This window comes from Ambystoma mexicanum, chromosome 7p, assembly GCF_040938575.1.
Source record: "Ambystoma mexicanum isolate Mex_15411 chromosome 7p, UKY_AmexF1_1, whole genome shotgun sequence".
Classification (NCBI taxonomy): Eukaryota; Metazoa; Chordata; class Amphibia; order Caudata; family Ambystomatidae; genus Ambystoma; species Ambystoma mexicanum.
Genome location: NC_090939.1, coordinates 820,721,175 through 820,748,168, shown reverse-complemented (window position 1 = coordinate 820,748,168; position 26,994 = coordinate 820,721,175). Strand labels below are relative to the sequence as shown.

Genomic DNA, 26,994 nt, shown 5'->3' with positions numbered 1-26,994 from the left:
CTTACATATCTTCAAAGTCACATCCCGAATGCTTTGCACCACTGAACCCGCTGCCTGCAGCAATGTTCATAACTCCATTGAAAGATTTCTCCTTCTTTCCGTGCATCAAATGTAAAAGAAAGCGTCCACATTCCTGTCGAGTCCCAAATACTACCGTGCGTCACCACGCATGTACACGCTCACTGGGGCCTTTCCTTTGATGCAGCCCTCCATACTTGGATACGTAGCTCGGAGCATTACAACAATGGCAAGGGGAAACTCCATGCGTTCCAGCTCAACGGCAGAGCTGAAACACAGGGGTTCCACTGGGCGCGGGCCATACAGGACCCCATACGACCCTCCATGTCTGCCCCAAACAAATGTTTTTTAAATTTATTATTATTATTTATTTTTACCTTCACACGTAGTGCTCCAGCGCCGGACTACAAGTCCCACAAGCACTTTCTCCAACAGGAGAGCTATGGCGCTCGGACAAAAATAAATGTGCCGGCTGCCCACTTGTGGCAATTTTTTGGCAACCTCCTTCTGCCACTCCAGTCCCCCTCATGTTGCCAGGGCAAAACTCAATGCCCCATAGGTGGACTCTCAAGCTTTTTGCTTCTCTTGGTGCCACAACCCACTGTCCTCTTTATGGCACGAACTCCAATTTTAATTTCACCAGTTCACCAACGTGCCAGCTCATTGACGCTGCTTGATGCTGGTAGGGGGCATTTCTCTTCCATCTCTTCACTCTCCTAGCTGTCCAAGGTTCACTTCGCTAACATCCTCGTCGCCAAATTATGTATCCTGCCTCCTGCAGGATCTACCCTGGCCCAGTAACAACAAGGAGCAGGAACCAGGCTGACCCAGGTATGTAGAAAAAGAAACATGCTTTATTCTCTTGGATACAGGTTCAGTATAGAATATAGAAGAGAGATCATCAGTAGCTTCTACCCTGGTTCCCTGCCCAGCTCCAAGTCCCTAACCATATCTACTGGAATCCCCAGGTGCCCCAACACTCCAAGCTCCCCTGGCATTCCAACACAGCTCTTACACTGACTCAGACCTCATTCATACATATGCAGGATACAACACAAAGGTCCACTGGACTTTGTTTTTAGGAAACAGATGAGCTGGAAAAAATGACCACCTACAAGTAATGCTTTTAAACCAGTAATGAAGAGATTAAACCATCAGCCCATGATTTGGATACCAAAATTACCAAACACGGCCATCATTCCATCTCCCATTGAACATGGATGGAGGAAGGAAGGAGAAATGGCTGCCGTTCCATGTGCTCCAAATGCTATTCTGCAGTTCATCAAGCGGTTTGTGTGAGAAGAGCAGATGCAGGCCGCCATGTCAATGTTAAGGAAAGCAAGCAATCTTGTACAGGTATATAGGAGTATGGAGGAACCAATGCGCTATGAATAAGGATTCTCACATTTTACCGAACTAAACAGACTGACAGTGAAGAAGATTTCAGCAAAGATGATGTAAATAACCATTAGAGACCTCCTAAGGAGTGCTCCAAAATTATGTTATCTCATGGGCAGTTATTTCAGCAGTTCAGCCCTGGGATACAATAATATTTCACAAGTTAGAATAAAGTAGCTATTGCCCAAATTTCATATTGATAGATTTTATTTCCGGTGGAACATCTAAATAAAAGTACAAGTGAGGTTTTGTAACATGCCTATGGAAATCTTTGAGACACCAGTGACTTTAAAGTAAATGCTGTTTGGACCCCTTTTTTAGGCCTGAAAATATATTTTAAATGAGACCTTCGAAATTAAAATCCATCCATAATAACATATATTTTGAACACTGCATTAACATTGTTGGTAGCCATTTTAATGTAGTCATCAATTCTACATGCCACGCACCACAGAAAGATACCATGGAAATTATTAATCCAAAAGGGGAATACTGCAGTCAGCACTTTTAACCACAACATTCACACGCTGGCATTATCACAAAGAACTCAGAAAAACACGTTTGTGGAAGTTTACTCCTAGAAGTAGGTGTCACAGTATCAGTACTGCAGAGTTGAGGGCCCAGGAGTAACATAAGTAAAGGCTTCTTTCTTTTTTTGTTGTTGACCATATAACTTTTTATTGCCATTTTCACAGTTTACCAATGCAACATTCTCCCCTCCCTCCCCCGAGAGTCCAGACCTTATTTACATTCCATACAATTTTCTTTTGCCTCCTAGCCTCGTACAAGTGCATCGCCTGGTTTTTATTACACCAAGCCTAGCAGTCTCATCATCCTCGGGCACCAGATCGCCCTTGCCCCTTTTTGAAGAAAACTCCAGAGTCCGGGACCAGTCCTCCAAAAAGCATTGATGATCCCCTTGCAACGAATAAGTAGCCCATTCCAGACCTGCAAAGTTCCAACCTTTTCCCACCCGGTCGTGCTCGGTCAGAGGGTCCTTAGATTTCCATTTTTGAGCCACCACAGCACCCCTGCCATCATCAGAAGCATATATATTTTGCGCTCCGCTCTGGAGGGCAGCTCATCCAACTGTCCCCGTAGTCCCAAGATGGACAGCACTCTGTCACATCCTTCCCTCAGGCCCAGGGCTTCCCAGATTACCTTCCTGTAGTCCTGGATTAAAGGGCAGTCCCACCAGATATGGTTCTAGGTCCCTACAATTCCACATTGCCTCCAGCACAAATTGGAAACTGAGGGGTAGCATTTGTGTAATTTGTTCAGGGTTGGGTGACATTGTAGCATGAATTTAACCCATATTTCCTGGATCTGTAATGATATTGCTAACTTGGGAATAATGACCCACAATTGCTTCCATTTTGTTTCCTCAATCTCAATGCCTGTAGCCCCTTGGCAGGATGCCATATTTCTCTGGTCCCTTGATTCCTCGCCCTGTTCGATGAGCTTATGTAGTGCCCCCAATAGTTGTTCATCTCGCAATTCTGACACTAGATATTTCTCTAAAGGGGTTAAGCAGCGAGTTGCTGCCTCCCTCATGGAAGGCTGCGTTAACCAGTGCCTTATTTGGAAGTATCAAAACCTCTCTGTCTCTTCCACTCCAAAGTCCTCCTTGCATTGGGGGAATGTTTTAATATCTGGACCAATAAACCTATCCTTGATCTTTTGGCAGCCTGCTTCCAGCCACACCCCAAACCCCCTATCTCAACAAACGGGGGTAAAACTTGGATTGCCACAAATTGGTGTAAATGGAGACAGAAACGTAGTGATTTGAGCATGCCTTACTGCTTCATCCCAGGAGTCCCCCTCCCAATGTCTGTATCCTACTGAGAAACATCTTTGTTGGTCTATCCCCCCTTGGTTTCCAGAGTACCTCCTCTAGGTTGTCCCCTGCTACAGCTTTGTCCATTGCCCTCCATAACTTTCCATGGGCATCTTTCTGCCAGTCCCTCACTATCCTTATCTGTGTAACTATAAAGTATGCTTTAAGGTCCGGTTTCCCCAATCCACCTCCGTTTCTGGGCATCATCATAACCCTTCTAGCTAATCTTGGTCTTTTGTTGTTCCAAACAAATCTCCCTGTGTATTTTTGAACTGCTCGGAAAAAGGAGGCAGGAACCTGGACAGGGAGGGCCATAAAGTAATACAACAATTGTGGTGGAATAACGATCTTTATAACATTGATCCAACCCATCCAGGTTATTGTTAGTGGGCCCCAGTCGACCAGTTTGTTCTTCAATATTTCAAGCCAGGGTAGATAGTTGGCGCTGTAGAACTCATTCAAGGTTCTGGCTAGCTTTATTCCTAAATAGGTTATGGATTTGTCCACCCATTTGTACAGGAGTGTAGCCTTGAGCCCTTCCTCTATCTCCCCCGGGATTGTCAGATTCAAGATTTCTGTTTTTTAGTGGTTTATTTTCAGGCCAGCTACCCACCCGAACCGTAATGGGCTTGGATAACTGGCCATTTATTGCCAATCTCAAGGATGGGTTTGGTAGTTGGCTTTGACCCGCTTTAGACATTTTTCCCCAAAGCCCATTTGCTTCATTACCGTGAACAGGAACCTCCACTCCACCCTATCAACTGCCTTTTCTGCATCTAAAGCTACTGAAATTGCTGCGGTTTTCTTTTCATTGGCCTTTTCTTTAAGATGAGCTATTCTCCTCGTATTTTCACTCGCCTGCCGGCTCCTGATGAACCCAGACTGGTCCGGGCCAATTATATTTGGTAGGATCTGGTCCAGGCAGTTCACCATGACCTTTGTAAAAATCTTTGCATCCACATTGATTAGGGCTATTGGCCTATAGGAACCACATACGGTCGGGTCTTTGCCTTCTTTTGGGAGTCGGACCAATTCAGCATCTTCCATAGTTGCTGTAATTTTTCCCTTTTTACTCATATCATTGAGAAGAAGGACCAGATAAGGGATCAGAGTTTCCCTGAAGGACCTATAAAATTCTGCACTAAACCCATCCGGGCCAGGGGATTTATTCGTGGGCGAGGACATGATGACCTTTCACACCTCGTCCACTGTGACTTCTCCTTCTAATGCTTCCCCTTCCCGGTCAAAAATTTGAGCCATTTCTCTTGCTCCTAAGTCAGCTTGTTGAAATAGTTCACTAGAATTTGCAGAGCCGTATCACTGTAAATTCTCGAAAACTCTTGGGTAATGTCTTTGGTGTCCGTGCTAATCCACCACCCCTCCCTCACCTTGATTTTTGTAATACATTTGGCCTTCTCTTCCTTACTCAGCATTCTGGCCAAAAGTCTATCAGATGTATTGGCCTTGATGTAATATTTCTGTTTTAGGAACATTAATGATTTCTCTGCTGCTTTTGTCTGTATAACTTCCAATTGACCTTTTATAGCTCTATATTCTTATCGGATTTATCCACTCGCTCCCACTCCAATCTTGGACATTATGCTGTTTAGCTTTTTCTCCAGGTCTTTTTCTATCAGTCTTAGTTCCCTATCCCTGTGGGCTTTTATTGCAATGATTTCCCCCCTAATTGTAGCCTTTAAGTCGTCCCACCTCATCTGCTCTGTTGTGTCCTCTATACTGTTGTCCTCAAAGAAGGATTTAATCCCCATACTCAACTAATTCCTCAGAACATTGTCCCTAAACAGAAATCCTGGGTACCTCCCTTTCCAAAGTCCTGGGTGCCCTGGCTTTCTCCCTAGTTTCAATGACAGGGGGGGCACATGATCCGAAAGGGTTATGACCCCCACCTCTATTTCCCTCACCCATCCCAAAAGCTTCAGGGATGCCCACACATAGTATATGCGTGATGAGGATTGATGAGCATGCGAGAAGTATGTGAACCCTTCCCTTTACCTCCAGGTGTCCACCAAGGCTAGCCGTTCCACTTTCTCTATTAATTCTTTTGATGGTTTCCCTTGGGCCCCCTTGGTATTCGTGGATCTGTCCTTTTCTGGGTCCCAGGACAAGTTGAAGTCTCCTGTTAGAACTATAGGGCCCTTTGCGAATTTCTCTAGTCTGACCAGAGCACTTTGAATGAGGGTGTCTTGTCCCATGTTGGGAGCCTACAAAGTTGCTATCCTGTAGCCCTCCCCCGTCCCTTTTAAATTTAAAGCTAGGTATTTAAAGCTAGGTATTTAAAGCTAGGTATCTCCTCTGGGTATCCCTGTCCGTCTCAGTCACTATAAGGTCTAGGTTTTTCCATATTGCTATAATCACTCCCGCCTTCTTGTTCTTTTCCATGGACTGATACATTTGGGGGAAGCCTTGTAATCTCAACCAATCCCTGTTCCGGGTCTGTACATGGGTCTCCTGCAATGCTATTATGTCGGGTCCCTCCCCTACGTATGTACCTTTCCAGTTTTTACCTCTTCAGTGCGGAGTTTAGCCCCTTTATATTAAGAGAAACGATTCCTAAATTATTGAGGCTATCCATTTTTGAAGGCGTGTTTAGCTTTCTTGTACCTCCTCTCTCTTTCGTGGTCAGACTCCCCCCTCTCACCCTCCCTCTCCTTTGGCCCCTCCCCTCCCCTCACCCTGGCTGAGCGGGCTCAACCGGCTTCTAGCCCCCCGAATCACCTACTCTGGAATTGAGCCCCTTAAACCCCTCAGCCTCTGCTTAGGTGGGGTCTTCCATACCCACTCTGGATTCCAACCCCTCTGCCCTGCTCGGAGCCTCTTGTGTCCTTCCCATTGATGACTCTCTCCATTGCTTGCTTTCTGCATGGTCCTTTGTACCTCACTGTGATTTTTGCAGAAGTTCGTCCTCTTCTGAAGGTGGCTTGCTCACTCACTCCCCTCCAGTTGGAGGACCTTTCAGTTGTGGTTGATACCCCCCTTCTTTTTCCGCTTTGATTTTGCCACTGTTGACCATTCCCAGCTCTTTAGCCCCATTTGCCCCTTTGGTTGGGAGGGCTTTATGTCCTGGTCCTCTTCCTCAATCCGCGGAATCCTCAGGCCATCCTCGTAGGAGGTGATCCGAAGATGCTTCCCCTTCCATTCGAACACTAGACCAAATGGAAACGTCCACCTGTATCTTATATCCGTGTCCGAGTGCCCGATCAACGGGGGTAATCTACCTCCTTTGGGCCAGGGTTGTCCGGGACAGGTCTTGAAAAAGCATCAGGTCAGCACAGTTGTATGTTATCTGTTTGGCCTTCCTTGCTAGGTGAAGGATCAGTGAGAACGTCTCTGGGCAGGGCCCCTGGGTCCGCTCTACGGGGGCCGACTCTAAATTCTGTCTATTCTCACCTCTGACTTTTCCTCGGTCTCCACTAGATCTTCAAAGATACCTCTCACCACTGCTTCCAGTTCTTTATCTGGAACCTCCTCGGGCATGTTTTTGATCCGTATATTAGATCTCCTCGACCTGTTCTCCAAATCTTCTGTCTGTAGCTCTAGGTTGTAGGTTGCAGTTGCCAGTTGCCCTACCTAGGTCTCAGTTTTCCTCGAGTCCTCTGTCCATTCTTATATTGCTTTCTCATTTGTGTCTAAGCTTTCCTCCATTTTATTCACAGACTCAGGATCTCCCGCATCGCTGATGGTTCAGCATCGTGTGGTCCTTCTCTGAGTTTCCTGGGGGCTTCTCTCCGCACCGGACGCTTGATTACCTTGCCGTCTCCTGGGCAGTCCTCAATCTCCTTGCTCTCCTCACTGGCCCGGAGCTCCCGGACGGATTTCCTTCCTCTGGTGAGCCTACGCTCCGAGTTTGTGTAGGGCCACATCCTGGGCTTTGCGCCAACTTTTCTCCCTCTGGAGGCCCGTTCTGCTGCCGCAAAGGTGTTGTAGTGGATGGCCTCCTTCTGTGTGGACACTCCACATTCCGCGTTTGCTGCCTGGGGAGGGCTCAACGTGCAGATGTATACTTGGAGACCCCGAGGTTCGGGAGAGCATTTATCATGGTGCTCTCCCCACAGAGGCCATCTTGGAATTCAAGGCTTTTTTCTTGGGTGAATTGGCATGGCATTGCTTCTTAGCAGGAATAGTTGCAGTATTTAAACAATGGCAATGAATACAATAGGTTTAAGATAAAGGTAGGGTATGGAAAGCCTCCAACAGATGAAGGGTACACAAGCAAACTACACAGGAGCTGCAGCTTTAGTGCAAGGTATCCAATGGCCTAGTTTTAGCATTAAACTTAATATTTACTTAATGTCTCCTTACAAAGCAAGTTGAGAAATTGTATTTCAAAGTTTTTGAGCAAGCTCTTTAACACTTAGAAAAATGAGAAACATTCAGAGTAATTAATACATTTGAGAGCAATAAGAAAATGCACATCTCTTACCTGGTGTACAAATTGCTGATATCTTGGTTAATAATGTGTCAAGTTTTTCATCTGCCAAATCATGCAAAACCCTTGATAGAATGTAAAGATCCACTTCAGGAAGGCTGTCATTGAAAAAGTCACCTGGAAGAAAACAGAATTTTAAGAAAGCATGAGAAGGCACCAAATTCCTCTGATTTTATCAAATGTACTAGAATGCAAAAAACACAAATTAACCTCATTGGAAGGAACATTCTCCTAAGAAAGTCACTGGCTTCTGAAATTTCTCACATTAAGACACTTAAAACAGACCTAGGACTGCTACTACAGCAAGAAGCCAAGCAGTCAGTGTGCACATCATATTTTTTCAGCACGACCAGATGGAGATGGTAATCTGTAGTACTGATAACCTGTATATCATTTGGTGCCCTGCAAATCACCAATGAATACACAGACAAAAAGAAAAGAGAGTTTGAAGACCACTGCTAACAAAGAAACCCAGTGGTGCATCAGTAGACTCCAAAGCTCATACTCAGCCTTCAAGAGACTGCTGTAAACTTGGCTGTTCAAGAAGTACGACTGTCCAATGGAACAGCTTTGTTAAGTGAAGGTCTTACCACCACATCCCTGCTTCCCCGATTGACTGTTACTTTTTGCCTTTTCCTTGTACAAACGCTGTGATACCTGTGGTCTGGGCATTACACAAATGTAAAAAATAATAATACATTTAAAAAAATAATAGTCCCAAATGGCTGCTTCGTACACTATATGGTGCTCGTTATCCCCTTTAAGGAGAAGCTCTGGGGCGCATTCCCCTTGGCGTTCCAATGCTGATTTATACCATACGGTCGCAGATCAGTGATTGTCAGCAGGCATGTACAATACCTCAGGGAGCCATTTTTACTATCTGCACAGTAGATAAAACAAAGATGTATCTCTAGTCTATTCTCCCGTTTGCTGAAAGATGCTGTGGGCCCAACATGCCATCAGACTATCCGAAAAAAAAACAAGACTTCCCAAATGATTGTCGAGTGGGGCTGCACAAGGCCTGCCTGGGGTTGCACAGGACCAGACCCTATGTGAAGACTATTTTGAAGATTATTTACAGTTCCGCTCTTATCAGAAATGCCAGAATTATCTGATCTTGATTTCTGTCCGCGGCATCAGAGAATTGTTAGATGCTGGAAGAAATTGCAGAATGTCTGTTTCTTCTTTTGTTTCTTCACCGGCATCAGTGAAATAACGGTGTCTTTTTGGGGAGCAACGTAACATTTCCTGCAGACTTACATTTTCACCCCGTTCCAATACGTTTTGAATATTTTCTGGATGTGGTAGTAAAATGCACTGGTCATTTAGGCAGTTTGTGGGTTTTAGATGGAAAGTCCACCTTTTGTGACATTAGTGCGGGCCCGGAAACATTTGCTCTTTTCCCTAATGAGCCCCACCCAGACCACTCAGGGTTTGTGCCTCTCTGAAATAAAATAAAATAGAATGCAGAGATGTATATAGCGCTAATGACCCAAGGAAGTATCTAAGTGCCTTTACCAAAACACTTGAGTATAAATGCAGAAGAATTATATATGATTAAGAGAAAATCATTGCGGAAGAATGAGAAGAGGCAACATCGGTCAAAGTCTCGCAGAAGGATGGATGAGAGTGCTAATCAGTGTTTAAAGTAGTAGGCATGTGATTTGAATTAGGCTCATTTCGCTTTAAGTCCATGTGCAATGCCAGATCTTGCTCCTGTACTACAAAATTCTCACGGCTGACGAGGGCACCCTATATGCCGAAGCGCAAGAGGATTGTCATCGTCAATCGGGGCTATGTTCTGTTGGATTTTTACCTAAGTTGAAATCCAATTGTGAATCAATACTCAGATTTGGGTTTAGATGTAGGAGTTCTGAAATGCATACCGGGTAAGGTCAAAATTGCTCTATATGATCAAGATTGGATAGAGACGACTGATACATTGCATGGCTTTGTTTCACTGCAACACCTGTCCCATGTACACAAGCGTAGAGGTTTGGTAGCCCCTTCTCTCCTGACCTTTCCAAACAGACATTATCGCTCCATGATATTAAACCTTCAGTGGAATTTAATTCACACTAAGGCGATCCTAATAAGGAGGGTTGCCATTGACCCTTCGGATTCTGCCTGCAGACACTAACAATAATGAGGTTCTAGATAACATTAAACATCTGTTTATGGATTGTCCTGCTCTCCAAATTGAACAGACCTCTTATTTTTTATAAAATTGTGGGTCCAACTAACAAAGTGGATTTAATTGAATTGTGGAAAAGAATGCTGAACCCAATATCAACAGCTGAAGGGGTTGAGGTTGCCGCAAATTGTTAAGTCATGGGAAATACCGATTTTTTAAGTATCATTTTAACTTTCTTATGTGAGGGATATTTAAAGAAAAATATGTTTGGCTTTTCAGTTTAAAAAATCCTTTTTTGGTTTCCTTCTCTTTTACCCTCTCCGCCCCCCTTATCTGTGCAACTATTTTATGTCAGTAGCAAATTAATTGTAATATTGTAATATGTAACTGTTGTAATTGAGATTTCTATTTGTTTTATGTGTGATGAAGTTTTTTTTATTTTCTTCCCTTTATTGTAAAGTTCTTGACAAACCAATCACAAATAAAATAAAATAAAAATAAAAAAGGAAAGGTTTAAAATTGTATTCTGAAAAAAAGTAAGGTATTGCTTGTTTGAATCTCTAAAGGCATAGAATTCCAGAGACGCTGCCAGCACCTGAAGGAACGAACGAAGGCCCTTTTACATCTGTAGCACGGGACCATGACACGTAGCTGATGAGAAGATGTAAGAGCTGGACGGGGTGTGCCGGTGATCATATCCTTTAAGAGGGCTGGTGCTTGACCATGCAGTATTTTATAAACCAAGATCAATGTCTTAAATCGGACTATGGTCTATAAAGGGAGCCAGCAAGCTTACTTGAAGACCTGAGTGATGCGTGATCGCCTGGGCATGTTTATCACAGTGCATGCTGCAGTGTTAAGAATGACCTATAGTCTGACTGCATTTCTTTGCTTATCCCTGGGCATTGAACATTGCAGTTATCCAATTCTGCCCCATGATAGCATGGGCTGTAGCTGCACAGTTTGCTTTGGCTGGCAGGTAAACAGCATCAGGTAGTCTGAGCAGCATCAGGTAGTATGAAGACATCACAATCACATGAACATGAGGTGACATGAACAAGCTGGCATCGAAGAGCATACCTAGCCTTATCTGTAGTTTCAATATGTTCTTGGGATCCAGGCATAGAAGGATACGTGGGAGTAATTGTAGCCCTTGTCACCCCAAGTTGAAAACGGCAGAAAAGGTGCCCCTAGTCTCCCTCAGGGAGTAACCTCACCCACATAGAATGATTGCCCATGTTCTAGTGTGTGAGAGAGAGAGAGAGCGAGAAAGAGAGCGAGAAAGAGAGCGAGAAAGAGAAAGAACGAGAGAGAGAGAGAGAGAGAGAGAGAGAGACTCATGTTGTGTCATTTCTGACATGTGCTCCTTGTAGGAGCTAACAAAGGACCTTTGGGTGAGTATGTCTGCGGGCGGTATCTAAGCATGTCATCTGGAATCCACACCCTGAGTATTCCCTTAGGAAGAGCCCGCCTAAGTTCGTAATCTGAGAGCAGCACCGAGTGATGGGATGCTAGAAGATTGAAGGGTGCATGTATGTGTGAATGGCAGTGAATGCCAACCTTCAGCATCAGTTTAAGGATAAAAGCAGAGACACTGCATCAGCCTAGTCAAATGCTCAGATTTTATCTAGGTGCACAAGGACTGGGGACTATCCCGGGGACTGAAGTCACCTCTGCACCAGCATCTTCTGACCCCTTGAGAACCCGATGGAGAAGGTCTGCCTCTCCCAAGACAAGAGGCAACCAATGATTATGCTCTCCACCAGGGATCCAGATGGTCCTGTTGGACGTCTGCACTATGTTTTGTGCTCTCGGAAAGCTCTGGGTTTTTCCTGTCCCAGAAGCGGGAACAGCATTTCCTCTAGTGGTCCAATGAACCTAATGTTGCTCCTGAACATTCAAGCAGATGCTTGTATTGATACTCCACAGTGGGACCTCCAGTGGCTTGCACTGCAGGTCACCAGTGTGCTAACTTCTTCATAAGACTTCTGCTGTGTTGCCCCCCCATCCTTAAGAGATTGTCTGTGGAGTCCTCAGAGTTCATCTTAGATCCTGATTTAGTCTCCCCAGCTGTGGGTTCTTCACACAATAAACCCTGTCCATCCAGTGTTCAACCTGATGCAACTGCAATCCACTTTCTTCTTCCAAGCATTGTGTAATGTCTCCGCATTCCTGCCTCTTGTTGGGGCTGTCTGCAGACCTGCAGGGTATGGCCTACAATCTCCAGAGAAGACCATGAATCATTATTTAATATTTCCCTCCATAAATCTATATTCCCGAAAACATGGACTTCTATTCCCATAATGCACCTGGAAGATAACAGGCAAACTGTGCAGCCCGGGGAGCAACAGATGTGTGGGGGCCCCTAAATTACATATGTAATGACATCAGTGACATCACAGAAAATGACATCACCGATTGTTTCTTTAATACTCAAGGGACTCCAGGCATGTTCCCACCCCAAAAGGGACAGTCCATGCCACTAAAAGAAAACACCCATGCTGGCTGTACAAATGCGGTCCCCCCCCCCAATCCTATGTAAGAGCACTCAAGTTGGCTTTGCCCATTTAATGCCAGTAAGTCATGCCATGCCACTGTAAAGAAATGTCCATGCTGGCTAGCCCAATGCCCCCACTCCATCCTTGCTTCCGGGCCCCACACACATGAACACTCAACTTCTCTCTCAATCACATGCACAGCTATTCAGAATACTCACACTGCACTCTCATTCACACGCACATTCATTTATACCCATGCACAACATTCATATGGCGCTCTCATTCACATGTGTACTTACAAAGACAGACGACCCCAAGCATACACGCATTGTGACGGATTGCCATCTCCAATGGGTGTAAAGCCCTGGCCTTTTTGATTTATATTAATTAATAAAATGATGTGGGTAATTCCATCTGTGAAAGGATAATCTGCTAATCAGAGTCCCCTTTCATAAACGCCATGCACTAGCATAGTGTGTATTTGTGACCTGATGCATCAGTATCCTGCTCTACCAGTGGTACATAGCAGATTCAGAGGTCACAGTTTATTTTTTATTTTATTTATTTATTTATTTGGTTATACGCCCAAACCCTCGGGTATCATGGCGTAGGTTACAGGAAAACCTACAAACTTGATTGTTACATGAAGACTTGGCACTTGGTTGGTGCATAATGTCTTATTTGTATACATACAGCTTTAGTTTAATACGTTAAGCAGGTATGTACATCGTGATACAGTGACAATGGATATTGTGTCTGTTGCGCTGTAAAGGTAGTTAGCATGGGTTAGATCGTCAAGCAAGCTACGTAGTACATACAGTGGAAATGGTTACATCCAACAATTTTTATACTTTCGGTTTTGGATATAGTGCTATTGAAAAATAGACTTTGTATTTGTTGAAAAGCCAGGTTTTGAGGGATTTCTTGAATTTTGGAAAGGAGGGCTCACTAGAGAAGGCAGTTGGAAGTGAGTGTCAGATTCTGGGGGCTGCTACTGGGAAACTGGAGTTGCCTGTTTTTGAAACGGGGGATGCAAAGGTGAGTGCATGAGTTGGATCTGAGAGTTCTGGATGAGGTTTTGTGGATTAAGCATTGGTTGAGGTAGCCTGGGGCTGTGCCTGAGATGCATTTTTATGCTATAGTGAGGGTTTTGTGTAAGATCCTGGCTTGTACGGGCAGCCAGTGGGCTTCTCTCCTGTGGTGGGTAATGTGACCTCTCTTTATTATACCTAGTGCTGCTCGGATAGCTTTGTTCTGAATTAGTTGCATTTTGTTAAGGTTTTATTTTTGAGGTTCCTAGTTTTAGTATGTTACAGTAGTCTATTTTAGCCAATATGAGGGCTCTAGCTAGGGTGGTACAATTCCGCAGTGTGAGAAACGGTCTGCTTAAGGAGATGAGTTTGGCTGTGTATGACGTGGAGGAGGAGAGAGCACTAATGTGTTTACACATATTGAGGCTAGAGCCTAAGTAGACCCCTAGGGCCCCATCACGAGTTGGGCTGCATTCCTGGCTGTAATACAGCCGACTGTAATAGCCCTAGCACCGACTAGTCCGGTGGTATTACCACCAGATCACGGGTTGGGCCTTAACGGTAAATCCCCATTCCTGATTGGGTCCACTGGATCCAATGGGGAATTTTCGGTGCTAATACATCCGGCTGTAATACCACCAAAAACAGGGATTTTCACCTCCAGAAAAAAGCTGGAGGTAAAACAAGCCGATTTAGCGCCCAACTCGTGATAGGGCCAGCCCTTAAATGCAGCGGTAATACCATTACCACCGCATTTAAGGGCTACAGCCCAACTCGTGATGAGACAGTGTTTTAACTTGTTTGGAAATATTGATTGGTGTTCCATCAATGACTATAGTTGTGTAATGTGGGTGTAATTTGTTTAGTCGGTCTGGTGAGCCTACTATCAGTATTTCAGTTTTTTCTCCGTTGAGGCAGAGGCTATTTGTCGCCATACAGTTCTGGATGAGCGAATATATTTTGTTTATGGTGATGGTGTCTTGTTCAAGGTTGCCAGAAATGTGAATAAGTATTTGTGTGTCGTCTGCAAAATGTGTGTATATTACTCCCATAGCGTCAAGTGCTGCGAAGAGTAATTTTGTGTATGCGTTGTAGAGTGTCAGGGAGAGGCAATAGCCTTGGGGGAATCCTAGAGGAACTGTGATGGGGTCTGCAGCAACATCCCCTATTGTTACTCTTGAGGTGCGGTCTGCGAGGAAGGACTTGATTCAGGCAGTGGCTTCTTTAGAAAAGTGGAAATTATTTGTGAGCATGAGACAGAGTTTGTACATCCTACTAGGTCGAAGGCATCTAATAAATCTAGTAGTAGCAGTATGCATAATGTGCCTGTTGCGCATTTGATAGTTGCAGTGACAGCAAAGTTTCTGCAGTGCAGGGGCTGCATATAAGATATACCCCCCTTCGCCAAAACTCTTATGAGCATAAGTAGCCATGATGGTGGCCAGGTAATCTCGAAAATAAAGCTATGCCCGAGGTAAGGCATGTTCATGGCACTACTTATGATCGTTGCAGCCACCTACAATTAGATATCACACGTCAGTTCCTGTGAGTCAAATGAGCTGTGGATAGTTTTCTGGCCAGAGGGCCGAAAATGCCAAATGACAGGAAAGAAACTTGAATGGCCATACCTCTTCTTTGATCTCTTTGTGAGGGCAGGTAACTGTCAGAGAGCGCTACACAACAGGCAGCTGTTCAAGGCCCAGGCATCAAAGGAGCACACTCATTCAAAGGCAGCAGCCCCACACCAGGGAGCTGCATTTCCAAAGGCCTTTGATCCTAGTGTGATAGGAACAGGGTGATGTTAGAGTAGACAGGAGGGCTCTGCACAGTTTAGGAAGACTTCCACCATCTTGTTTCTCTTCACCTCTATCTCTCCTTCCTGTCCTTCCCACATCCGCTAGAGCAAAGTACTTTAGGTGTGATGTCAGAAGGGCAAAGTCCACTTCTTTCAAAAACAGGGATTGGATCATTAAGGCAGGCTAGCTTTAGCGCAATCACCTTGGGACTTTTGCCTTTAAAAAAAGGTCTCCCACCACTTCTTTGATTCTTCTTTTGGACTCCAACTTTTGAAGAAGATTTCATTGGAACTCTGTTGGGAAAGATGATCTTTCCAAAGTCCTCTGCCAGTGAGGTGAAGACTGAGCGTCCAAGGCAAAGGAAAACTCTCTCCCTTAACCATCCACAAGGGCCATTGCGGGGTGAACTGCTGCTGGAGAAAGCACCTGCCTCGGACCTCACCAGGTGGAAGGCACCCTGAAGTTGTGTGCCAGCCTCTCCCATGTTTGGGAGCAGGAGAAATCGGACTCATCTTTCCCTCGAACCCATGGATTGGGACTCGCAGCACCCTGTCCGGCACCATGTTTTAAAGAACCGTTCAACACATTCAACCACCTACCAGGATCCTCCAGTGCTGCCTTTTGCACACTCCCCATCTTCAAATCGCTTGCACAGTAACAAGAAGTGTGGTTCAGGGCTGCCAAACTGTCATTAACTGCAAAAGGTACTATTGACTATTAACTGTACCCTTGATCCAGTTGTGGGCCCTAGAGACTGGTTAGGTCACCAATTCACTTTTTGAACCCCAAAAACCTATCATTTTTAGAGAACATTGCAGTTTTTACTTGCGTTACACCTTGCTTTATTACTGTGCTGCATTGTGCCATCCTTGCTTATTGTCTGTTCCTTCCTCAGGGGTGGGTTTTGTGTAGTGTTTTTCTATTTAGTTATTTTGCAGATGGTGTGTTTTATTAAAGTATAATAAAGTTGTGTAGAACCTTGATTGGACATTCCATTCCTTTTGGGCTGATCTGCTTTACTGTTTGGGCCACTACTAAATTACATTCACCTCCTCTCAAGAGCATAGCCTTCTCTCTGCTCACGTTACCACAAAAGGCAAAGGAGGGATCTCTCTTATTGGTGCCTGTCTTACCTTTATGATTGTGTTGGCTCTTGGTTTGTAGCAGTGTGAGGGCTGAGTGGGCATTTTAGCTTCTACTCATCCTTGTACGTCTGCAGGACAGAATCCAATTAGTCGCAAGCATACAAAAACATTTTTTTCCACCTGCTTTGCTCCGGCTACTACTCAAAGGCACACTGAAATAAAATGATTTGCCAAGGCGCACACACTTTGATTAAGTAGTGTAAAGAACTCATGGTGGCACCAGTAAAGACAGACAAGTGATCACGGTTCAAGGGTGTTTATTGAACTATAAATGCAGGGTGTAAAAACGCCTAACCTCAACCTAAATCTAAGATGGGAGCAAGCTTCGACCATCAAATATACAGGAAGTCCTAGTGACGTTGTGTCAAATAAAAGGGCCTATACTAAGAAAAACCTATTGCCAATCCTTACGCTAATTACAGAAAGAGTGTGGGAAAATGTTTTCAATAAAGAAAGAAGTGTTCACAAATAAGTCAGGATGTGGTTGCCAGAGGTCTCCTTTCCCCACGTTTTGAGCACAGGATAAGGTGGGTCTCCTGAGCAAAGCACACACTCGAGCCTTCCCAGCACGAGAGGACAGTTCTGTAACAGCTATCAGGTTCTTCGATGGTTAAGTCTCTTTTCAGTAAAAAGTAGCTTGCCTTTGAGGGCTCGATGTATTCAACAAACAGTTGTGTTTTACATGTACGCTGGGCGATGGCTTCACCCCTGTGTCTCCCCCTTCCAGACGTAAACTTCGAATTTCCACCCCTGGATTTCCCTCCTTGGGGTTTGGGCCCCTTCTGTACGTCAGCCTCCCTCCTTCTGGTTACCTATGGCTTTTTCTTTGTTCACAAATCTCTTTTTAAACAGTTCTACCCTTTCTGGGTGATGCTGGCTTCACCCCTGGGTTCCCCTCTTCTGGGCTTAGCCCCCTCTTGAATGTTAGCCTCCCTCTGCCGGGTTCATGCTAGCTTGTATTTCAAGATCAATCTTCTCCGTCATTCTAGCACAATGTTTCTTCAACAATTCACTGTGAACCTCCTTTTCACAGGTTCACCTTAGTCCACACAAAATGTTCCTTGAGGCATCAGGCTCCGCCCCTTCTTTTCGGCATCCCTCTTCCTAGTTCACTCCTGCCAACTTTTAGAAAACAGTTCACTGTGGACAACACTCTGCCAGGTTCACTCTCGTCAACATACTGTTCTGTGGGACGTTAAACTTTGCCCCTTCCCATCGGCATCCCTCTTTCGGGTTCACTCCTGCCACTTCTTGTCAACACACTGTTCATCCTCTAGTTTCACCATGCGGGATTAATCTCCCTTTGCTTTTCATTACTCCGTTGGTCAAAAACTTCGACGGTACTGAGGATTTTACAAGACCCCTGTATGACCACTTTGACCTATTCTTGAATCTTCTTGTTTTGGTAGTTTCTACCATTGGGTGATCGCCCAGAGTTTTCTGCTAGAGCAGCCATGTTGTGCTGGCCTCCACTGTAACTGTTTTTCCCCCTTTTCCATCAATCGTATTTTTAAGCCTTTCAAAGTTCAATTTAGCCGTTGACTACTTTTTGTTCAACACAGTTTGGTTTCTTTTCGATCCTCGCCTCGACTCACCGGCTGTGATGAACCGCTTGCCTTTCTTCTTCTTCGAGTCAAGGTTGGTATCACGGAGACCTGCGTCTATACGCGGCTTTGTTAGTGGAGGAGGGTCTCATGTACCGTAGACATCTGCTGCAACACACGCTGGCTTTTGCTTGCAGTCTTATAAATCATTCTGCTGAGGTTTCACGGGCCTTGGTCAGAAAGGGCAAGGTCTCTTCTCTCCTTGTCACCCTCTCGGTATGTGCCGTCTTTCTCCTCTTCTTGAACTGCCGTGCTGAGTTAGTTCTCCATGCAGTCTGCCTTGCTCTCCCCATGCTCTCGTGCTCCACCTCTTATCCCTGTGTGTAAGGGAAAGGGCCACCAGGTGTGTGTGATTCTGGCCAATTAACTGACTCGACCTGGCCCCTAGGTTGGGGCATGTCAAGGAAAACCGGTTCAGACTCAGTCTGTTGTCTTGCATGTTATGTGAAAGTGTACGGGTCAGAAAAGGGGCGGTGTTAGAGTATCTGAATATCCTACAGAGTAAGATGGGGAAAAGGTATTAAAAGACTGGGGTTGATTGGTTAATTCGAAAGGATGAGATGGAGGGGGTTCGTGAAAAATACAGGACTGACCAGGATTATTATCGTGAAAGGAACAGGGGGAATTGTGGTAATGGTAGTGTCTGGTCAATGCTGTTTGAGAGTTCGGTAAAGAATAATCATAGGGATGTGGAAAAGAACAGTTGGGAGTATTCGGGCGGAAAACAGGAAAACAATGATTCTGGGAGTTTCTGTTTTTGAGGGTAACAGGGTTTGGGCTCCTAGTTTGTTTAGGGGTGGTTGTATTTTATTAAGGGAGGTTCTACGGGTGGAAGGGAGGTAGATGTGGAATACCTAAAGAAAATCTCAGGGACTTCGTCCTCCTCTCCTTTTTCCGCAATGTAGTACCGTGTCTCATCTGGAGCATTTCCCTGAGCATAACCCCAGGCTCCCCAACGCAGGTGATCCTCCCTTGCTCACCCCCAGTGTTGGGATCTGAGAGCGCCAGCCCTCCCATGGCCAACTGAATAAGGGATATCTGAGGTTTACTCGGGAGAATACACTCGGGTTTCTCACAGTGGTGAAGCCTGGATCTGAAATCACTCCGCAACTCAGACACGTAAACACATAACGTCCCAGCAATAGTTTGGTGTTTTTGCAGCATTTTCATCATACGTTTTTTTAATGGTGTTTTTATGGTGTGCAGCAATCATCGCTTGTCCTCCCCTACTTTCCCGTCCACATATTTGGCATTCAACTTACTCTGTTTATCAAAGAAGAATTAAAAAGTACAGAAATCATTGCAAAGTACCCTGACACATACATGAATCCTGATAGAAATATGTTACAAAAAAATAGTACTATTGTAACATTATTTTCTTCCCTCTTAAATGGAAGACTACAAATACCAGAATGCAATTCAACGAAAGGCTAAAAATATGGCCTGTGTATTTTGTAAATATAATTTCTAGGTTTCAAAACTAAAAACAAAAGACATGTGAAAAAAATAACTTTTTTCCATCACAAAGGCATGTTTCAGATAAGATATGAGGAAAATCTGACGTTCTACAAAAACAGTTCCATGTCAAATAAAAACACATGAAAATAAGGAAGATCGTTTGCAACTTCTTTTTTTATGTGACATTGTATTTGTCTTCGAATAAGGGATCATGTGGGTTGGTTCTTTGTGTGTGCTTTCTGAATAAAATGCCTCTTTTGTAGTCTACTACGAAAACGTCGGGTCCAAAACGATGTTTACTTAAATTAACCATCACACAATGGCACAAACTTTAAAAGCTCTGCCAAAACATAAAGAAGGTTATACATTTTTATGAGGCTCCAGAGGTTCCTGAGCTGCTGGAGACGTCCGGGTATCTGTCTTGTGCGTTTCAGCAGGTTAGGAGGTGACCGTGCGGCCTCGTTGGGAAAGGAAGAAAAATGGAACTCATGCCTGTGAGCAGCCCAATACAACCTTTATTACTTGGTATGCTCAAATATCAAAAGCTATCTGTCCCTCACACTTATACATACAATACAGTTATAGCGATTGGCTCCACTTGTGACTGGAGCAGGGGGTCCCTCAAATGAAGAGGGTGCACAAGCTCGCAGGAAGGAAATAAAGGCTGCTGTAGAGGACTATTTAAGGGAGCGAGCAGCCCTAATTCCTCTTGCCACCCTACCAAATAAAGTCAATGGTGACTTCATGCACAAAATGGTTTAATTCAACCCTAAATCCAATACAATGGGAGTTATGTCTAATTCGAACTCCTCAAATGAAATATTGACTATGGGGAAGGTTGCAGGCCCCGGCCCCGCTCTGAAAACTCCCAATCAACCATCTAAACCTATAAACACAAAGGACTTTGTCAGAGGTGGCCCTCAATCGTATAGAAATACCTTCTCCAATTGCCACTCAATAATTTTCCAATGTAGAGATGCCCCATAAATAAAATATGACTTGTGTAGGGCTAGTGTATTAAATATCTTTGGAGATGTGAGCAATTTGCAGGATATTGCGTCAAGTGATATCGATCAAGTCAAATTTGTTTGTGACCAAAGTCTTTCAATTGTTCGTTTGTGGATTAAATCTGGACTAGTTTTAAATTCAATTTGGAAAGAAAAAATTGAATTGTTTAGAATGGGGTTTTTGGTCGCTCAGGATCCGGAACGCCTCATAATGGAGACTAAAGAGAGTGAACAATCTCAGTCTTCGAGGTCTGTTTCAAAATGTCCTGTTGTATGTTCCTGTGCTTATTGTGGTCCAGCGGAAATTCCTTTTAAATTCGATACTAACACTGCTCAGTCATAACCACCAAAAGAGGTTTCTTGTACCGAATATTCACTAGCTTCTTGGAACACGAGAGGTCACTCTCATCTTCAATGGGTGCCGCCCTTAAACATCCAGAATTATGATATAGTGGCCCTCCAGGAGACCTGGCTGGTGAGGACTCCTGTATGGGATGACCACGACATCATCCTTCTACCGGCCTTGACAGCTACTAGAGGAAAACCCACTTCTGGTCTTCTAGTGGCCGTAAAATCCAGCAGAGTATTAAAAATTGCTCATTGGGCGTCCTCTAATAACTTCACAACTAGTGAAAATTTCATATGCCACTCACACTTTAGCATTAATCAATCTATATCGAAATCCTGCGGGTCTGACCGATGAAACCTTTTATAAAGATTTAGCAACGATATTCGAATTGATAGCATGTGATACAACTATTGACGCCACTATGATGGTAGGAGACCTAAATCTCAACTGCTTACGTCCTAATAAAATGTGTCAAAAACTTGAGAGTGTAAGATGGCTTGACTTTGTAAAGAAACACAGTTTAAGCAAACACAATTTAAGCTACTTGGGTGAGAAATACCTCTGATTCCATAATTGATTATGTTTTTATATCCGACAGACTGTTCCACAATGCCACCAAATTTGAAATTGTGACTCAATCGGCCAGCGACCATCGCATTTTGACTTTTGTGTGGCAGGAATTCTCTGATCACACTTTAAATACACAACGCTGGTCAAAGCAGGCCCTTACTGTGAACACTGCAAAAACGCATGTTAAATGGACTAATACGTCTCTAAATGTGCTCAAATCTGTAACACAAGGCTTATGTCTCTCGAAGCTAGACTTCTATGTCGACATACTTCCCTCGTTTGGTTTAATACACAATGGAAGTCCTTCTTCTGCATCAAATAATATACATCATTATGACCAAATCCTTCAACAGATGAAACGCACCCACAGAAAAGAATTAAGAGCTTCTTTTAAGCTTCCGCTTAATGAGCAAGAGGGCTTTCGCAGAACAATCAAATGTCAATACCGAAATTGGTGCCGGGCAAGAAAGGCCATTCTATCAGCAGGATAGTGAAGCCTTTTTATGGTCCGCAAACAACAAAAATTCGGCCCAAATGTAGTTGCTGCTTAACAGTGCCTCTAGTAACACACAAGCCAATTTACAATTATGTGGTGTGTCAGAATCACAATGGCTTGAACACTTCTCAAAGCTATACGCAGATCCCAAATACGCTGAGTTTATTTATCACAAGTCGAATACAGACCATTGGAGTCTCGCTTGCTCGCCAAATATCGTTGAAGACTTGATCAAAAAATCATCATCTTCACGTGCTGCTGGTCCTGATGGGCTTAACAATTTTATGTTCAAACAGAATCCTTCCATTTGGGCTGCTATACTGTATAATGTTTTTCATAAAATTATTCTCTCAAAAACCATTCCGTCCTCTTGGCAATCCTCGCTTCTTGTTCCGATCTTTAAGAAAGGTGACAGGAACTCTCCGGCGAGCTATCGCCCTATTGCACTACTGGACGCCCCAGGGAAGTTATTTGCGTGCCTAGTGTTGAGAGATTTTTCCTGTTGGACGGAAAGCCACAGACAACGTGATCCCCGTCAGACAGGGTTTGTGGCGGGTTTGGGCACTCCTGTTAATTTACTCACCATTAATGCAATAAAATCTCAAGCACGATTAATAAAACAACCTCTATATGTCGCGTTTGTGGATTTACATTCAGCTTTTGATTCTGTGTCCAGAGTCAAGCTGATGGAAAAACTCATATCTGCAAAATGTCCTCCTAGAAATTCATCCAATACTATAAGGGTGCGCTTGTCTGTGATTGGCCTACTATCAGCGGCAATTCCAACATATAGGGGGCTAAAACAGGGCTGTATTCTGGCCTCAGCAATTTTTAATTTCTTCATCCACGATGTGAGTCTGTCGTTTCTTGATGTTGTTTCTGATTCCCCTAAAATGAATGGTTTAAGCATCAAGGCTCTTTGGTACGCGGATGATTTGGTACTTATTTCCAAAACTCCCATAGGTTTGCAAAAATTATTGACTGCCCTAAATAAATATCTTGATACTAAGGAGTTAATAATTAACCTTAACAAAACTCAAGTTGTCATCTACGCTCCAAGAGCCACCAGGAGAACCCAATTTGATTGGAGAATTTATAATACATTGGTAGGGGTGGTCCCTACATACCTTTACTTAGGAATGCAATTTGACGGCTCACCATCTATTGACTCGATCGTAACTGCCATCTCCCAGACCAGGATCATCTTATACAAATTTGGCAAATTCACCATCAGGCCTTCGATTATTTACTGGAGACAAAAAGTGTTGCCTACCATCTTATATGACCTTGAGACCAGACGTATTGTACTCCCGACTGTCCTACATAAATTAGAGGCTACATTTTGGAGAGGGGTGCTACATCTCCCTCACAGTGTACCTGGTCCCTGGTTAAGACTCAAACTGGGTCTGACGTCCTTGAATGCGGAATACAACTGGCGGCTCTGTGCACTGTTACGTAAGTGTTTAACCTGTAAGAGAACAGACAACATACTGGTCACTTTATCCGCATATATGACTTCTGAACACTCTTTTGTTAAAACATGGATTACACATGTTTATAATATCTTGTCTTAAGCAGATCTCTCCTTGGATACCCTTATTGCTAGTCCTATACGTGCTAAAATAAAACTTTTTAGGATTTCCAAGATGGTCGCCGGGGCGACGAGACGCGTCTGAACCGCGCTCTCCCCGGGCCGCCGAAAAACACACGTTGAAGCAGCGTTTTGAGCCGATCTGCGAGCGTTTTGCCCCCCATACACCCACGGAAGCCTCCGGTCTGGCACCTAGACCAAAGGGGCGCGGGGAACGCTGAAAAGCGAGCGAGGCAGCGACCGCCCCTCCCCCATCGGGAGCTCCCGGCAGACGAGCCGGCAACGACGTCGGAGAATCGCGGGAAGGCTCGCCGCACTCCGAAGTAAGGAAAGGGGAGCCTGAGCTACAGGAGCGGGCTTCCTCCCGCCAGACGCCCCGCCGAGGCATACACCGCCGGGGGATTGACCAGGGAAGCGGCGGTGCCTGAGGTCGGCGCGGAGGGACCTCCGGCCCATCCCCCCTCATCGGCGAAAACACCCGGCACCGGACTCGGGTGCGTGGCCCAAGGAGTGAAGCACGCACACGGCGCAGGAAGAGGGTGAGTGCCCCCTCGCTCAGCGTGGGCATCTGGGGCCCGGCGAAGGAAACCCAGGGGTGCGAGGAGGAGTAGGAGAATCAGGCCCAGGAGGAGTATCAGGCCCAGGAACACGGGATCACCCCGGGGGCCCCCACTCCGCACCTCACAGCCGTAACACAGCAGTGATCATTTACCCCACAAAACAGGGGCGTACAGACGGTATTCTACAGAGGAGCAAAGAGGAGCGCGCCCACAGACAGCACAGAGGACGTCCCAGTGTACACGATACGAAAGCAGAGAGAACACAGTAGCAGGGAACAGGGAGATCCCACAGAAACAGCAAGCCCAGCGGGCAGCCCACAGGCTGACCAGATTGGCAACACGAGCCGGGAAAGAATATACAACCCAGCGTGAAAGAGCCCACTTAAGCGGCCCTCGCACGGGTGGGACGCGGGGCACCCCAAGAAGACAGCTCTGGGAGTTCCTCTGCGGCGACACCGCGCAGATCACGGGGGCAACACAAGAGCCCACGCACACCCCTGGGAAAACTAACGGATCATGTCAAGGGCAAAAAACAAGAGCAACGCTCCCCAACAGACCCCACAAGCCACAAGGCAAGAAGCAAACATATTACAGCTGTGGTCAACGGACAATACAGTGCAAGTAAAAGGAAAGCCTCAGGACAACCAACAAGGCGAAGACATGTCGCAGACGAACCCTCATCACCCACCCTCAAGGGATGACATGCAAGCATGGTTTCAGGAGATGCAAGAAAAATGAATGTCTTCAGTTCAGGAACAGTTCACGACGATGAAAGAAGACATGAAACAGGCAGTCCAGGACCTCAGGGTGGACGTGGCCAAATTAGAGGAGAGAACAGACATATTGGAAAGAACGATGCAGGGGGTCGAGGAGGAAACGTGACAGACGAGTGAAACTCAGGAACACCTGGTGAGACTCACCCATAACCTGGAGATTCAATGTGAGGATTTGGAGAATCGCTCCAGGCGCTCTAACATACGCCTAAAAAACATGGCAGAATCAATACTGGACAAAGATCTTAAGACGGCTGTTAAAGAGGTGTTCAGAGACATTCTGGATGAATCAGAGCCAGATGCAATCGGAGTGGACAGGGTCCACAGGGTTGGACCAAAGACATCCGGAGCTCCTGGGGAGAGACCACGAGATGTACTGATTGCGCTGTCCTCGTATCCACAAATAGAGCAGATTATGAGGAAAGCCAGAGAAATGGATCACATCAGGATGAACGGACAAGAAATCCATCTATACCAGGACCTGGCCCTGGTCACATTGCAAAAAAGAAGGGCGATGGGCCCTCTAGTCGGGGCTTTGGTGGCAAAAGGAATACGGTACAAGTGGACCTTTCCGTTTGGGTTGACTTTCACATGGGAAGGAAAACAGAAGAGCGACCACCCGGGAAGAGGGTTTCAACATCTTGGGGCTTCAGGACGATGGGGAAGAAGGGGATCAAGCAACGTCTAGCGGAGAGCATAGGAGAAAACTAAAGGATGGGATACGATCAAACAAAAAAGGCCAAACACAGGAAGAGAAGGCCGCAGGAAGATGCCATGATCGGAGAAACAGAAATGGAACGCATGGGCCCCTTTGAGGCAATCACACATGGCATCAGCGAGGGGGAAGATGAGATAAAAAAACGCTACATCAGAGGCAGAGTCGGTGGCCCGGAGGGCCCCATCGGCTTGGAATCCGGTAAGGACGAATGGTACTGTGGGGTTTAGAATCCCCCACAAAAAAGTCCCCCGAGAGGATGATGGGCAGGGAGCTGTGGGTGCAACGCCCTGGCAACAGTAGGAACCCTCGCCCTACTTGGGGGCAACTTGTTTAATTCAAGGTTAATGGTTGGGGGGGAGTTTAGGGGAAAGGGACAGGGGACTGGGGGCACGAAAATAAGGGCGGCAGCAAAGCAAGGGATTCCAAATTCAATGATCCTGTGTCTCACTAGATGGGAAAGGTCCGCATTGTAACCTATAACATAAGGGGGATGAATCATCCCACGAAAAGGGTGAAGCTGGAGAGACTACTCAAAAGGGAAGGGGCGGATCTCCTGCTTCTCCAGGAAACACATTAGAGCAAAGGACAAACAGAAAACCCGGCTAAGGGGGTTTAAAATTTGGGCCCAGGCGAACTCCACAGGAAAAAGATCGGGGGTCCTAATAGCAGTGAGGGATGAATGGGACGCAAAAATGGAGGATGCCACCACAGATAGGGAGGGAAGGTATGTGTTCGCTAACGTGGTATTGGAGGGACAACGCTTCACTCTCGCGTCTGTGTACGCGCCCAATGTGGGACAGGATGGCGTCCTGGGAGATACTCTGGGTAAACTGGAATCCTTCGCAAAAGGGGAGGTGATTTTGGGGGGAGACCTGAATATAGCATGTATAATTTTTATAGGGAACTTTTTGGGGCAAATCACTCTTTGACCTCCGCGACTTCAATTATGTACACCAAATCTGGTGGTGTCGCAATGGTATGTGCAGCAGAAACGGAGACATTGAGTTCCCCCACTCCGATTGTGAAAAAGATATCGAGGGCTGCACACATCTCTTTACTGCTCCACAAGTGTATTTCAAAAACTTCGACTCCTGGTCATATTAAGAGTGGATTTATTAATAGCCCTTTTTGATAACACGTGTTTCGGCACACTCCTAGTGCCTTCCTCAGATCAGGGCAATGTCTATTTATTGATTATTAGATATCAATCATTTGACATAAAATTGGAAATTTGGCAAATACAAAAAAACAAAAAAAAACCAAAAAATAAAAAATCAAGACATCAAAAAATCAATTTATCAAACGTTACATTTACGACGGAGCACACATCATATTGAGTTCATATGTTTTCACGAATTCCCCAAAGTAAAAACAAAAAACAAAAAATGAACCATTTAGACACATAAACAACGTAAATTACATACATGAACCAAATTGTAGGCAAAAATGTTAAACACATACCAATCAGGAATTGAAAAATCATTTGGAGGAGTGTGGAGGTGGGAGTAGGGGTAGTTGAAAATATAAAAAAAGGGAGAAAAAGAGATAAAAATATTGTAAGTCA

General features: G+C 45.1%; 1 protein-coding gene across 5 annotated transcripts in view; it reads right to left on the bottom strand.

Moving 5' to 3' along the window:
* Positions 1–26,994, bottom strand: part of ASMTL (acetylserotonin O-methyltransferase like) — an 816,255-nt gene that overhangs the window by 68,071 nt on the left and 721,190 nt on the right. For all 5 annotated transcript variants that reach the window (XM_069636974.1, XM_069636973.1, XM_069636975.1 and 2 more), the window contains one exon: positions 7,695–7,817. In XM_069636974.1, the coding sequence (XP_069493075.1) occupies positions 7,695–7,817 (123 nt within the window). The remainder of the gene's footprint in view (positions 1–7,694; positions 7,818–26,994) is intronic.